At 40.7% G+C, this 14,801-nt stretch overlaps 1 protein-coding gene across 1 annotated transcript in view; it reads right to left on the bottom strand.

Moving 5' to 3' along the window:
- Positions 1-2,270: 2,270 nt before the first annotated feature.
- Positions 2,271-14,801, bottom strand: part of LOC137279048 (receptor-type tyrosine-protein phosphatase kappa-like) — a 32,218-nt gene continuing 19,687 nt past the window's right edge. The window contains exons 5-16 of the mRNA XM_067811530.1: positions 8,253-8,349; positions 7,995-8,104; positions 6,992-7,257; positions 6,788-6,875; positions 6,268-6,344; positions 5,609-5,645; positions 5,394-5,491; positions 4,998-5,123; positions 3,862-4,013; positions 3,297-3,432; positions 2,703-2,810; positions 2,271-2,347 (exon numbers count right to left, since the gene is read on the bottom strand). Of these exons, the coding sequence (XP_067667631.1) occupies positions 2,333-2,347; positions 2,703-2,810; positions 3,297-3,432; positions 3,862-4,013; positions 4,998-5,123; positions 5,394-5,491; positions 5,609-5,645; positions 6,268-6,344; positions 6,788-6,875; positions 6,992-7,257; positions 7,995-8,104; positions 8,253-8,349 (1,310 nt within the window). The 3' untranslated portion in view covers positions 2,271-2,332. The remainder of the gene's footprint in view (positions 2,348-2,702; positions 2,811-3,296; positions 3,433-3,861; positions 4,014-4,997; positions 5,124-5,393; positions 5,492-5,608; positions 5,646-6,267; positions 6,345-6,787; positions 6,876-6,991; positions 7,258-7,994; positions 8,105-8,252; positions 8,350-14,801) is intronic.

Below are 14,801 nucleotides of genomic sequence, written 5' to 3'. Positions count from 1 at the left end.
CCATATATAAAACACAACACTGAGTTGACAAGCTCTGTGTTCAAGAGGACGGAACGTACGCTTGACGAGAGACATGAGTAACTGTTTATTTCAGTGAAGGGGCCACCGGCCCAGTATACATGTATGTACAACATGGTGTAAATAATACGAGGAAGCGCCCTAAGATACCACATTGCATCAATTCAGTTAAGAAATTGTGAACGTTTCTTAGCTGCTGGAAATACATAGTTATTGTTACATTATTAATAAGAGAACCATTTTTAGATGACAACAATTGTACTAATGTATAGAGAGATGGAGAAGAGTAATAACATTGGGAGCAAGGCCTGATTATCATAAAAGTTACATCATAAGCAGAAGTGGTATTCAAACTCGATAGTGGCTACAATACAAAATGGGCATAATCTTTCGTTCCGTGCTAGACCGATCTTTCGTCCTTCTTCAATTAACAATTGATGATTAAAGCATCGGAGCTTACGGAGTGCAATACGGTAAACTGGTATCGTAATCAACAGTAAATAATCTTCACATTTAATGTCACCCTTGACGGTTTTATATTGGATGGATTCGCCCGAGTGACAGGGTTGTAATTGAATACATTAGATGATGGTACTGACTGGCTGCTTGCAGTTCACTATGTCTCAATGGGATATATAAATCTACTGCCGGGTATCTCAGTGGCTTGGCGCTATGAAACCGGCAGAAGTCCGACGTTGTAAGATGCGTCACTAAATCAGTGCAATAATCCCGAGCGTAACGCTAAAACTGATGTTACCTCACCTAAAACCTGACCCGTGAAGGTCCGGGGTAGAACAGGCCTTCAGCAACCCATGCTTGCCATACAATGCTTGTGGCAAGAGGCGATTAACGGGATCGGGTGGTCAGGCTCGCTGACCTGGTCGACACATGTCATCGGGTCCCAGTTGCGCAGATCGATGCTCATGCTGCTGATCACTGGATTGTCTGGTCCAGACAAGATTATTTACAGACCACCGCCATATAGCTGGAATATTGCTGAGTGCGGCCTAGAACAAAACTCACTCACCTAAAACCTGCTCACTGAACAAACCAAGCTAATTCTACGTCATTCTACATCGACGAGGCTGTTATTATATTCCAAGAGTATGTGTATCATATCCGTTTAACCAGGACATATTTCAAGTAATACACTCTAGTCGCCCTGCTGTAGGTCACGCCTTTAGCTGTCAAGGTCAAGTGAACAAGGAATTTATGTATACTCACACATAACAGTGACCCTTGTTCAAACCAAATCTCACCGACGTTAATAACTTCTGTGGCATATCCATATTTTTATCATATATTGTGTGTACATGCATATTAATATTTGAATGCTTAAGTACCTGTCGAAAACATATGGTTAAATTCATACAATGTTTTAAGTTCTGCTTAAGCTTCCTTCCACTTACCTCCCCTGGGCACGTGACGTCGATATAGGATTGACGGTATTTAGACTGGCTAATCGCGTTTTCAGTTGACATCAGCATGTTCTATGGCAGAACTCAAAGAAAGTGAAATCATGTCAGGTGTTCAGTATCAATGGTTTCTTATAAAATAAGTAGCTGACTTACAGTAAACATTCTGAAAGCACAGTTGTTGACACTGAAATGGAGGTGGGTAGTATAGAGGTGACTGGGGAACGAATGTAAAGTGGACTGGTTACACATATATTCTACAACAACATACATAATATGTATGAATATAATAACTGACTTACACATTGAGATTTGACGTGTGAAGATAATAGCTGTCGAACACAGTGAGATTTGACAACATGGGAATATAAGACTGACTTAAACATACTGAGATTTGGCAACATGTCTTCATATTGTGCAGTGATAACTGGCACAAATCGAATACCCTTTCTGTCTGTCTATTGCCGTCCACTACCGAAACGCAACAAATAACAGTACTTTTTTATTGCCCTGACAAACGCCTGACACTGACGTTGTGAAGGACTGGTTATATGATGGTCCTCGGTTGAAATACTGTTGAACTACGACATGGTATATCAGTAAGCTGGAAATCACTAGAAAGCCACCAGCATTAGTTCTGGGTAGGAAAAGCAGTCACACTGTCTGGCTTGGTCAAACTGACCCACGGTGAAAACACGCTTAATACCAGGAATCAGTTATTTTTCTTAAGACACCTTTCTGTTCCTGCATATATATGGTGGGCGTACAACCTATCATCTGGTAGCTCTGTTGACAGCTATCGTTTGTCAGGATGGGTTCACCCCGGGAATGTCTGGCAGTGCCTTGTTGTCATGGTGATCAGCATCTGCATCTTGATCCGAAACGGGTTCGTCTAGATCTTACACAGTTAACGTCTGTAAACATATTGATAAATGTATTTTGACTGTATAGATTACGTCGAGGTATTAGTATGCAATACACTGGTTGAGACGACAAGAGATGAATATGAACCTCCTAAATCTAGAAATGGGTTATACTTCCCTGAAATTTCCATGGTGTCGTCGGAAGGATTTTAAAAGAAGCGAGATATAACACCTGTGGTCTCATTTTTGCAGTCATCGATCAGCCACCATATAGCTGGACTATTGTTGAATGCGGCGTTAAAAAAACCTCACTCACTCACTCACGCAGTCATCGATCCTTGTTCATTCATTCACTCATTCATTCATTCATTCAAAAAGTGGATATCCTGATAATATATCAACCCACCTCCACATTTTCGTAATCCCCAGTACCGTTGTCGTCAAAAATGGGCCTCAGTCTGTCACAAGTCGGGAGCGCCTCCATTAGGGCCTCATGGAGAAAGACATATTGCTCCTGATGTATAAAAAAAGTAGAAAATTAACCCACGCAAAATATAGGATTCGTCGATTCGAACGTCGGTCCAGCTGTATTCTGATATTTGGTCGAGATTCCCAGCCTCGATATATTCGAGCAAAGTACGATATCGGTCGACAAAGGAAATAACACATTCCAAATTGAGGTTCATTCACATTTTTGTACAAGGCTGGCCCTACAATAAGGAGTCTTAGTTAAATCTGCAAGGCTGGTTGCCACAAGGGAAGCTGAATCATTTTATCTTGACCTTCAAGCTGAGACTGCTCCTCATTCACTATACCTAAAACTAGGCATAACTATCTGGGATTGATTGAAATCTCAGGTTGAAAAGGGGCGGTGGGTAGCTATGTGGTCGAAGCGTTCGCTTGTCAAGCGGAAGACCGGGGTTCGATTCACAACATGTGACACATGGAACACAGTCGTGTCAGTGCACGTATCATTGACAGGTTAAACTTGACCTCTTACCGTTGTCTGAACTACATTCATACGCTGGTGCCGGAGCCTGACAATGCACTCAAAGACATCCACCACACCTTCCGCCTTAGCTTGGGCAATCAGATAGTCCAGTGCGATCCAGGTCCCAGTTCGGCCTATACCAGCACTGAAAAACATGCAGCATAATAAGAATTACTGCATTACTATCGAGAAAGTATGAAGAGGTGGGTTTGGTCAAGCTTTTGAAGTGACGGCTCGAAATGCTCCACATGATTACATCTCAATTAATACACACGTGCTTACCTTCAATACCTAGGGCAATAAGTATATCCTTTCACTGAGTGACATGATACATATTACACTGAATGTCCTCGATGTGACATCGTCAATTCATAACAGTATATCTGTTGCCTGTACATGGGTTCGCAAGATGGAGTATATGTAATACACGTGTCCATACAAGGAGAACGACACCAGGTGTCTTGTCAGTAACATTCGGTATACGAGATTCACACGGTATTAGAACATCATGTTGTCTACATGGAAACCTCTTTCCTAATATCCTCTGTTATCGGGAATGAACAATACAACTGACCTGCAATGGACAATCGTTGGGCCTTTTCCAGTCGACTGTTCTTTCTTGACCATTCTGTGGAAGTCTACCAGCGTCCCGACATCTTCTGGTACACCTTTGTCTGGCCAAGCTGTGAAGTGGTACTGCTTCAGTTTCCGAGGTAACTCCGCCTCCTGTAAAACAAATGGGTGCTAGAATCTCCCATCTAATCAATTTTGTGAAATCTGTCCAGTGGTGTAAAGTGAACCCCGTGTTCAGAGAAGGTCCTAACTGTATAGTTTATCCTTGCCCTGTGTACAGAGATTGTCTTGACTGTGTAGATTATGCTTACCCTGTGTACAAAGGACGTTCTGACTGTGTAGGCTATCCTTACCCTGTGTACAGAGAACGTTCTGACTGTGTAGTTCACCCTGTGAAGATTATGCTTACCCTGTGTACACAGAACGTCCTGAATGTGGAGTTTATCCTTATCGTGTGTACAGAGAAGGTTCTGACTGTGTAATTCATCCTTACCCTGTGTACAGAGAAGGTCCTGACTGTGTAGTTCATCCTTACTCTATGTAAAGGGAACTTCCTCACTGTGTAGTTCATCCTTACCCTGTGTACATAGAACGTCCTGCCTGTGTAGTGCATCCTTACCCTGTGTACAGAGAAGGTCCTGACTGTGTGGTTTTCCCTTACCCAGTGCACAATGAAGGTCTTGACAGTGTACTTCATCCTTACCCCGTGTTCAGAGAAGGTCCTAACTGTATAGTTTATCCTTGTCCTGTGTACAGAGATTGTCTTGACTGTGTAGATTATGCTTACCCTGTGTACAAAGGACGTTCTGACTGTGTAGGCTATCCTTACCCTGTGTACAGAGAACGTTCTGACTGTGTAGTTTATCCTTACCCTGTGTACAGAGAACGTCCTGACTGTGTAGTTCACCCTGTGAAGATTATGCTTACCCTGTGTACACAGAACGTCCTGACTGTGGAGTTTATCCTTATCGTGTGTACAGAGAAGGTCCTGACTGTGTAATTCATCCTTACCCTGTGTACAGAGAAGGTCCTGACTGTGTAGTTCATCCTTACTCTGTGTAAAGGGAACTTCCTCACTGTGTAGTTCATCCTTACCCTGTGTACATAGAACGTCCTGCCTGTGTAGTGCATCCTTACCCTGTGTACAGAGAAGGTCCTGACTGTGTAGTCCATCAGCTCCTCTTCGGCCACACACTGGACGTGGACATCGTCATAACTGGTGCCTGGATGGCCGAAGTCAGGCCAGTACTTCTCACACTTAGCCTAGAAAAGAAAGAGATATGCGTTTGTTTGAATGATACAAAAATATTACATATTTGACTGCATATGTTACCTATCTTGGATCAACAGATGGTAATATCGAATGCTGTATTGATATCATGGTATAACCGTGATAATGTCTCAACAGAATCGACAATACCATTTCCACATTCATAAGACCTTTCTGTAAAAACGGGAAAACATCATCGAATGATCATATGTCGTTTTCACTTGCACCTGATGAAAGAGCCATTTTATACTGCTGAGCAATACCTTCCTGTTTTCCACACAGTTTGTTAGCATGACTATTTTGCTCGCATTTGTTTCCCACGCCATTTTCCAGAAATCTCGAATAACGTCTTCATAAGGTCCTGGGAATATAGAATATTTTCGTGAAAAAATGATAGGGTATTAAAGAATTTCTCATTACAAGTGACAATTAACGCTGAAATGCGACAAGTTAAAAATAATCAATCCAGACTCATTACCTTGTGTAGCTACAAAGTCCTGTGGCTCCCCATATCCCTGAAATTTAAAGAAATTCGTAAACTTACACACACGTGTGACTCGGTTTTATATACAATCTTAATCTATGCTAAACTAACATGAGAGATCATAAAATACTATTTTCCACAGGTGTCAATGTAGAAGAACATCTCAGTTTAAAGCATGTAACCTAAACCTTTCTTCGAACAAATTTATATCCTCTCAAGTATTTCACTTATATCGCGTGGCCTTGAGGTATGCATGTGGCAGGTATGCATGAAGGCCTCGGACGTTTACCAGTTTGATTATAAAAAATCTTGTACAAAAAGTGTACAAAAATCCCTGGAAACATATTTGGACCGAAACAGGATTCGAACCCTCAATCATAGGCTTCATGTTTACTCAGGGGACATAACTTGCTGTGGCGAGGCGAATAGATCACACATGCCCCGTCATTTGAAAAGCATAACTTACAAAGGCTTACTGTCTCAGTAATGAAAACTAACAAGGACATTTAGCCGTTATGACGAGCATCATTGGGTTAGAAAAAGCCCAGTTCTTAGAAACATGCATGTGCACGTGTACAAACATCACTTCACGAGACCCGGTGTATTGATTGCGTCATCCCAGTTTGTTGACCACGCTTTCGTCAAGCTCTTACATGTATGTAGCTGGCGTTGATGTAGTCGGATCCGGGCATGTTGGGGATAGGAGTAAGTTTCACCCTGCAATGATCATCTGAAAAAATATTGCAGCGGATACCATTGTACAATTCTGCAGACACATATCATTGATAAAAATCGACTCTTGTCTTGGAAAGGTTGATTTGTTTTGTTCGTTCCATTTTAATAGTTTTATCTGTTTAGAAATTTCTATTTATATCGAATAGAAATATTTTACATACAGCTGTCCAATATTGTGCGAAAGATTCGGTTTTAATCTATGTATTGATTGTAACAACCTGTTGAAACATTTCTGACGTGTGAAAATATCAGTTACACACAAACAAGGAGTATCGAATGACTATAGTTTAAATAAATAAGTACTTAAATTAAATAAATACATGACAACAGCTCTCTATAGAATTACATATATCCCTGGAGACAACTGATTTGCCTTCACTGCCTGACAGTGAACACGCAGTTTTGAAATGCAAGGAAAGATATATTACTGATACTCACAGGCTAATACATTCCTGTATCTGTTTTTGGCAGTATTTTCTGGTAATTCAGCTTGGAAACAGGAGCCTAGCTTGCCACGCGGAAGTTCCTTAGAAGAGAAATATGACATGCCAGAATACCAGGTTATTTCAATGGATACATTCAATGTCATTAGTTGCTTCCTTGTGTTTCATTACTGTTCAGCATAGAGAAGAAATCGCTTACTGTACATTGCATGGCGAAACCGCCAGTCTTCTTCATGTGTTCAACGTATTTTCTCAGGTCCTGGACAGAGACCTCTGTTGGCCAGACACTGTTCGAGGGTGACGAGTCGGGCACGTGGCATGGGTCCGAGTCAAAACCAGATCCACACCCGTCTTCATCCCACGATATTGTGGAATGTTTGGACGTATGAACGTGGATAAGGACATTTCCGTCGCTCGTTTGTTCCGTTGGGAACGATACATCATCCTCATGGTGTTCAGTTGATTCTACAACAGGAATCATATAGCCCTGCAATACGGAATCCTTGTTGAAAGGACACATGCGTGTTCATATACATGTGTCACATTGCATGTGGAATGTCCATTTGTTTAATGGCACCCTGATATCACTCCTCATCTGTATAGACGTGTCTAGTGTCAATAGATTTGTACTGGTAGTTCCAATCTATATTGTAAAGCCCATTTCTGGTGACCTCCGACGTCATATTGCTAGAATATTGTTAAAAGTGTCATTAGACCATACTCATGTCCAATCTCTACTGACAGTACCTATCTGTCCCCATCCCGTTGCCATGTCTTACTGAGAGCGTCCATCCCTTGTATATGCTCACCTCTGCCACATGTCCAACTGAGAGTGCCCATCTCATCCCTATACTCACCTCTGTGCCATCTCCTACTGTAGTGTCCAACTGTCCAAAGTATCTCCGTGCGATTTCCTACTGTGCTTATCTGCTCTATGTGCCCTAATGACTATGCCCACATCTGTGACCTGTCCTCCAGAATCTGCTAGTTTGTGTGTCACTGTTACATAATTGCTGCCATATCACCATTAATATACCTTTTTCATATTAGTGATATTTCGGAAGTCACATTTCAGATTTTGCTAAATGTCAACTACCAACATTCTTTGGGGCTCCACAACGATTAGAATTATACACATATAGAAACATCGTAAATGTTACAGAATCAACAGAGTAACAGACCAATAATGCATGTCATGTTACCTCTCGAAGTAAGTTGATGAGATGGGTAGATCAATGGCATGGTTGTTGAATTGTTGGCAGAATCGTTGTGGAATCCATGTCTTCCCTTCGATATATTTTGAACCCTATTTCTGCATTAAAACAAAACAGTGGACATAAATAAAAACATTAAGCTATTACGTACCCAACATATACTCCTTACGATACAACTGTTTCTAATCAATAACAGTTAAAGAAATGTTACATAGAATTCCATAAAGTTTAATTGACATTGCCTACCTTTTACGTACAAATACCACGAGAACCATAAACACGATGAGGAGAATGCAAGGCAGTGCTGATCCGAGAATATTGGTAGTACTGAAACCGGGACTAGCTGTGAATAAAGGATATATATATATATAAAATATTTTGTCAAGAGTTTCAAATGTAATTCATACGGCGGCGTATTAGGGCCAAGGTGAAAAAAGTTTTTGGGGTCACTATCTCCTACGTAGGAGTTAAGAATACTATCTTCTACGTAGGACTTACTATCTCCTACGTAGGAGTTAGTAAGTCCTACGTAGGAGTTAGTAAGTTCTACGTAGGTGATAATAAGTCCTACGTAGGTGATAATAAGTCCTACGTAGGAGATACCAAGTCCTACGTAGGAGATAGTGACACCAAAAATTGTTTTCACCGTGGCCCTAATACGCTTCCGTAAATTCAAGAAAGGTAAGAGTACAACTACTATCAAAATTCTCTTATAGGGCCAAATAATTTATTTCTGAGCCCAACTTTTATTTCCTTTACAATAAACAAATCATACCAGCTTCAAGATACTCATGTTAAAGTTGGGATTTGGGATAACACTTTCGCAAGTCACACTGGACTGAAGACATGTTACAGTACATGTATATCTAATCCTCACATTCCTGACAGGAGCCAGTGTTTCTATTGCAAACTGAGCAGTGCCTGGGACACTCCATGTCACAGTAGTCTCCCCACAGTCCATCTCGACATCCCAGAGTACAGACAGGTTTACGTTCACCAGTGTCGTTAGCGGCACATTCCATGTCTGTACAGCTGCTACTGCATATGAGCCTACAGTGCTGACCGTATGTACCGGCTACACATCCATCTGAACACGAACCATTGCCTCTGCTACACTTGTCGGTGGCACAGTTCTCAGGGCATTTAGCAGAACACGTGTCTCCATGCCAGCCCCAAACACAACCATAATCACATTTCCCGTTGTTCTGATTGCAGGTTTCATTCAGACAATTGTCGCTGCATTTCTCCTGGCACTGTGTTTTGAAGAAGCCAAGTTTACAAGGACTACATCTCCCATCTCCACTACATGTCTCGCTGCCACAGTTCCTGGAACACTTCTTCCTACATTGTTCACCATAATATCCCTGCATACACGCCATGCATGATCCATTCTGGTGGCATGTACCGTGGAGACATGTGTCACTGCAGACTGAGTTGCAATGCCATCCAAACATCCCCTCTATGCACCCATGTGTACATTCACCTGTTGTGCTGTTGCATGATGTATTTAGACAGTTACTATTGCATTGTTTGTCACATTTCGCTCCGTATAAGTTTCCTGAACACCCACAGGAACAAGAACCATCTCGACGGGCACAGTTCGAGACGCCGTACCCACAAACCTCACAGTGGTCACAGTTGAATTCACATTGTTGTCCATATTTCCCCTCAGTGCAGCCATCAACACATTCCCCTGACCACTGGTAACACACCAGACTCCGGCACCCAGCTCCACAATGTTTGCTACAGGCTTCTCCCCATCTTCCCGTTACCGGACACGGTCTGGTACATTCATCATGGTCATCCTGAGTTTGTCTGTGACATTGTGTGCAAGAATCGCCCTTTCTGTACATACCTACTGGACAATCTACTGAAACAGAAATCCCAAAATATCAATAATGGATGCTTTCGTACTGTCGTTTGTGCACAAGCGGTTTAGACAATTATATAAGGATTTGTAATGATGTTCGATAAGATGTGACAACATTGGTTATATTTCAGTCAAACCAATCATAATTAGACCGATTCTGAAATTCGAACCCTCATTCATGTGACTTTAAAAAGCGAAATGAAACAGATTTGAGCAAAGTACAATATGACCAAACGTTAAGACAGGCGTGCACAATGTGTCAATGTATCATTGGTAATACTATATATTTGACATGTGACAAGCTAACAAGCTGAAAGGGAATGGATGGAAGATGTCAGCCAGGTTCCTGTAGTGTATCCTCTTCTTTGCTCTAAGTCGGTAAGTCAGGTAATTATTCTCGCTGTGCATAGAATTTACTGACATTGAATCATTGCTTATCATAAGTAGCGTGTTATCTGCCACACAAGCAATTCATGTATTACTGTATCAGTGTTGGTTTGTCATACATCTCTGTATGTGATCTATTTTGAAGGCAATGAAACATGATGTCAGCAACACCAACCCGTCACGTTACAGCGACCGCACGTCTTCCGGCAGCGTTCAGCGATACCTGGCTGTCCACAAAGTCTCTTGAGACATAACTTTGGACTTGCATCCCGGCACGTTGCACCATCTGTGAAATCATGATGCAATGTACATCTGTTTAGATACATACATTTTGCAGCGTTTCTTGCTTTTAATTGCAGTAAACTGCGTTTAACGCACTTTGTATATGTTTTTACCATAATGATTTAATGTAACTATGGTTTCATCCAAGTAGAATTAGTGGCCATTTCATTTCGTTACATGATATTATATACCGTAAACTACGTTTGTAACGAACACTCGTAGAAGGAAGTGCGTTTTGATCACGGCCACTTGATGTACAGTTCAACCACAGAGTGTATAACTACGGTTTCATACAACTGAAATTAGATGTCACTATAAGTTGGTTACTTGTAGAAACACGAGCAATAGATGAAGTGTGGATGTATCGATAGAACATGTTTAATAATTTCATTCTGAAACATATCGGGCGACTTGAACACATTATCGTGTATGGATTACATTTTCAAATCGACAGGGAATGTATAATAGATATATCAAACACATATATCAAATTAGATATATATTAGATATAAAAAACCGAAATGTTTTGGTGTTCAGATTGTTGTATTTACAGGAACGAATTTTGAAGAAAAACTAAATACTCGTTGGAGTGCAAGATCTGTTGACTTGACAAGATCCACCTTATGTTCGACTCTTATTGCCTCGTATGCGACTACTACCTACTGAATCAAAGTACTCCTTGAGAACTCCGTGGATAATGCAGGGTCTCCATTTCATTATTGGGACAACGTTTGCAAAACGCTTTATGAATTAGGAGTTTCATTAGAAGTAGAACTGACGAACTAGGAACTTAATGGTAATGTGTAAACCTCATGTAACTGTAAGTGTAAGTCACTTGCAAAATTTGAAATGCACGAATTTCCTAAAGAGTTACCAATAAAACCTCAACACTGCCCAAAATCTATGTACACAGCCGTTTCACAGACGTTTTACAGAGTTATTACAAACGAGCCATAACTAGTTAGTGAACCTACGAACCGCAGCGACCGTGACAGTATCGGTTTAGTATCGAAAATTGAGATAAGCAGATCAACTGGTGTTGATTTCTACATGGGCAGTTTCTCCGGGCAACCACACCGTCGTTTTGCCATACCAAATCCTTCCGTATTACAAAAGTCGTTGAAGTAATCATTGTTTCTAACCAATTTCCAGAAGTATATATAACGTATGTCTTGTGAATACGTTTCCTAAATGTTGTTTGGTGTAGACATAATTACCGACGACTCGACAGGACATAGAATGTTACAAGTGAGAGATACCGTTGTATGCTCTACACAAAGGCTGAAGAGTTGGAAAACTGAAGCCATTCTTTTGGTCATACTGTCATTAGGAGGGTGTTTTGTCAACTCGCAAGTTATAGACCTAAATACAGAACAAACGAACGCGTCTCACTGTCATCCCATAGTTCTAGTCCCGATTGCAAAACCATGTGTTGGTATTCAGCATTGTAGTTAAGTGACGGGTTGTCCTAAGTCACCTAACGTTAGACCACATATGAAACCAAGATTGTATGCTCTATACATTTACTTAAGGCAACAACTGAAGACGTCTCACTGACCTCCCATAGTTCTAGCATCGGTTGCAAAACCACGTGTTGGTATCCAGCATTGTAGTGACGGTTAGTCCACAGATGAAACCAAGATTGTATGCTCTATACATTTACTTACAACCCACTTTCAGCTCTTTCCTAGATGTTGAAATCATTCTGTCCATGATTCCATAACTAACCTGTCTGATCTCCACTTATGGTCACTACAAGTGTGTACAGGCAGATAATACATCTCAGATCTGTGGTCTCAAGCAAACGTCGGGCCTACAACACAGAATAATTATTGTCGATTGAGCGTATACACCTATTTAGAATTATTCATGCGATAAATATGGAAATCTTTGAATATGTATCAAACGTGAATGGAAAAGTACAATACCAAAACTGAAAAACTTAACATTCTTTATCTTCAAGGTTTTCCTATGAGGTTTTCCGTATAGCTGTACATGTTCTGTCGTATTGTGAACCATTCTTTCTGTTTCCTACTTCTACTGCTATTCGAAATGAATCACAGGAAGTTTCGCTAACAGTGTGCCATCCCAACTTTGGGCACACCCCTTTTGTCTAATGTCTTCCAAATAACGCCAACTGACCACATGCCATTAACGCATACCTTAATGATCCCCTTTGACGTAAGAAGAAAGAAATAGTTTTAGATTTGTTGGCAACATGGGAAAAAGTTACTCCAGTAACTATCATTTAATATTCTGTTTGTTTTGATGTGAAGAAACAGGGGTGTAGTCTCAGTAAAAGTAAGGGATTACGGGTCAGTTCAGAGCGCAATTCAATGCATAACCTCGGGTCACAGTAGTGTGGGCTTCAGGTCCACGTGTTTGTATCAAACGAACGTCTTAATTGCATGAAAGACAATAACACTTTACTTAGAGGCCGCTAGATAAATTCCGCTTCAAAATGAAAGATACCAGTGTCAGTGTCGTGATAGATCAAGACATGTGGGACACGTTTCCTTTGTGAGCATTTGACGTGTCAGGTAAAACAGGAAGTAGCTGCTTTGTGACGCATTCTGTGAACACTGTGGAAGTCATCAAAGTGTGATAGTCACGATCATCAGTAGATTTGGGTCTGAACACCAAGTCACATCCAAGTCAGTTTTATTGCAACTATTTGTTTTTCATATTGCGTCAAGGGGGGTCATTAAGATACACGTACATAGTATATGATCTGTTGGTGTTATTTGGAAGATATTTGACAAAAGGGATGTTCCAAAAGCTGGGTTGACAGACTACAGACGTGTGAAGGTTTACAACTCCGAATGGCTTTGTTGGGCAAATACTTTTGTCAGTGTAACTCACCACGGCTGTAATTTGAGTTTTGGATGACTATATAAAACATTGATTCAAACCGTTATAAATCTCTAACTCTTTCATGACGTGGACACATTGGTGTGAGTCATTACATATTCACTATTAATATCCAATAACGTTAAGATGTATATCGACCCTGCAACATGTAGCACGAGTGTGATGTAAGATCAGTGCAGTCAATCACACATGGTGTCTGCGATACTTCAACAAACTGGCTTTGATTGTAAGTATACACATACGTATTTATAACCATGTATTTATTAGACGTGAATGAAAAATGTGAAAAATTTTACAGTTTTAATGTACTGAAGAGTAAACAGTATTTACCTTCATGGTGTACATAGAAGCGCTTGTACCAGTGTACTGTGTGATGGATTGTGATCGGTTTCTGAGCTCTGTTTTCTATTTCCTTTTCCCTGCTGCCACAATGACGCACAGGATGATGGTCTCGCCCTGCTTCAGTCAGTTGTTTCATGTTTACTTATAGGCTGTAGAGGTTAGATATCTTATCACTGTTAGAAGTTTAATATCTTTTGTACTTTACTTATTCTTTGATCGGCATTCTATAAGTTGGTGAGTGAAAAATGAAACATATGACTTTATGGATGCAATAGACCACAGGTGTCAACCATAAAGTGACATGCTTCACTTTTGTGCGTTTATGGTGAGTAAATGAATGTGTGGATCATCAATTATCCCTCCTTTGTATACATGGTTAGGGTGTATGTCGACCCGGTAATAGATCTATGCCCGGCTGGAAATGGGAACCTTCTAATTTACACCTGAACCACACATTAATGAATGTCATGTTTGGATATTTATACCCACACTGCTTCACTTGACAGCAGATGCATGTGAATGAGTGAGTGAGTGAGTTGGGATTTACGCCACTTTTAGAAAATCATATATTCCAGCAAGATCATGGCGGGGGACACTAGAAATCGGTTTCACGGAATGTGTCCATGGGGAATTGAACCCGGGTCTTCGGCGTGACAAGTAAACGCTTTAACCACTAGGCTACCCCACCGCCCCCTGAACAGGTGGGATGATGATATTTTACATGTGTATGTGCATGCGTGCGCACGCACTATCGTATGTCATGTAATGTGTTTGAAAAGTAAATTTATCAAAAAGACGTTCACGGCAGTTTTATATTTGATGGGGTTTGCAGGATATTGTTGTGCCATCTTGTATTATGTCCAGACAAGGAAACGGTATTTCAAATCTTTCTGCTACCGATCATGAACATGAACGTGAAGACATATTTGTTATATGTATCATTTCTTCTGATGGTATGAAAACTGCATAGGCGACCTTTTCATGTCAGTTATTGAGATAAAAGATTATCATTCTAATCAAAGATGGCGTACTTAGTACTTTTT

This window comes from Haliotis asinina, chromosome 3 (genome assembly GCF_037392515.1).
Source record: "Haliotis asinina isolate JCU_RB_2024 chromosome 3, JCU_Hal_asi_v2, whole genome shotgun sequence".
Taxonomy (NCBI): Eukaryota; Metazoa; Mollusca; class Gastropoda; order Lepetellida; family Haliotidae; genus Haliotis; species Haliotis asinina.
The sequence above is the reverse complement of the archived record's forward strand: the minus strand, read 5'-3'. Positions and strand labels throughout refer to the sequence as shown.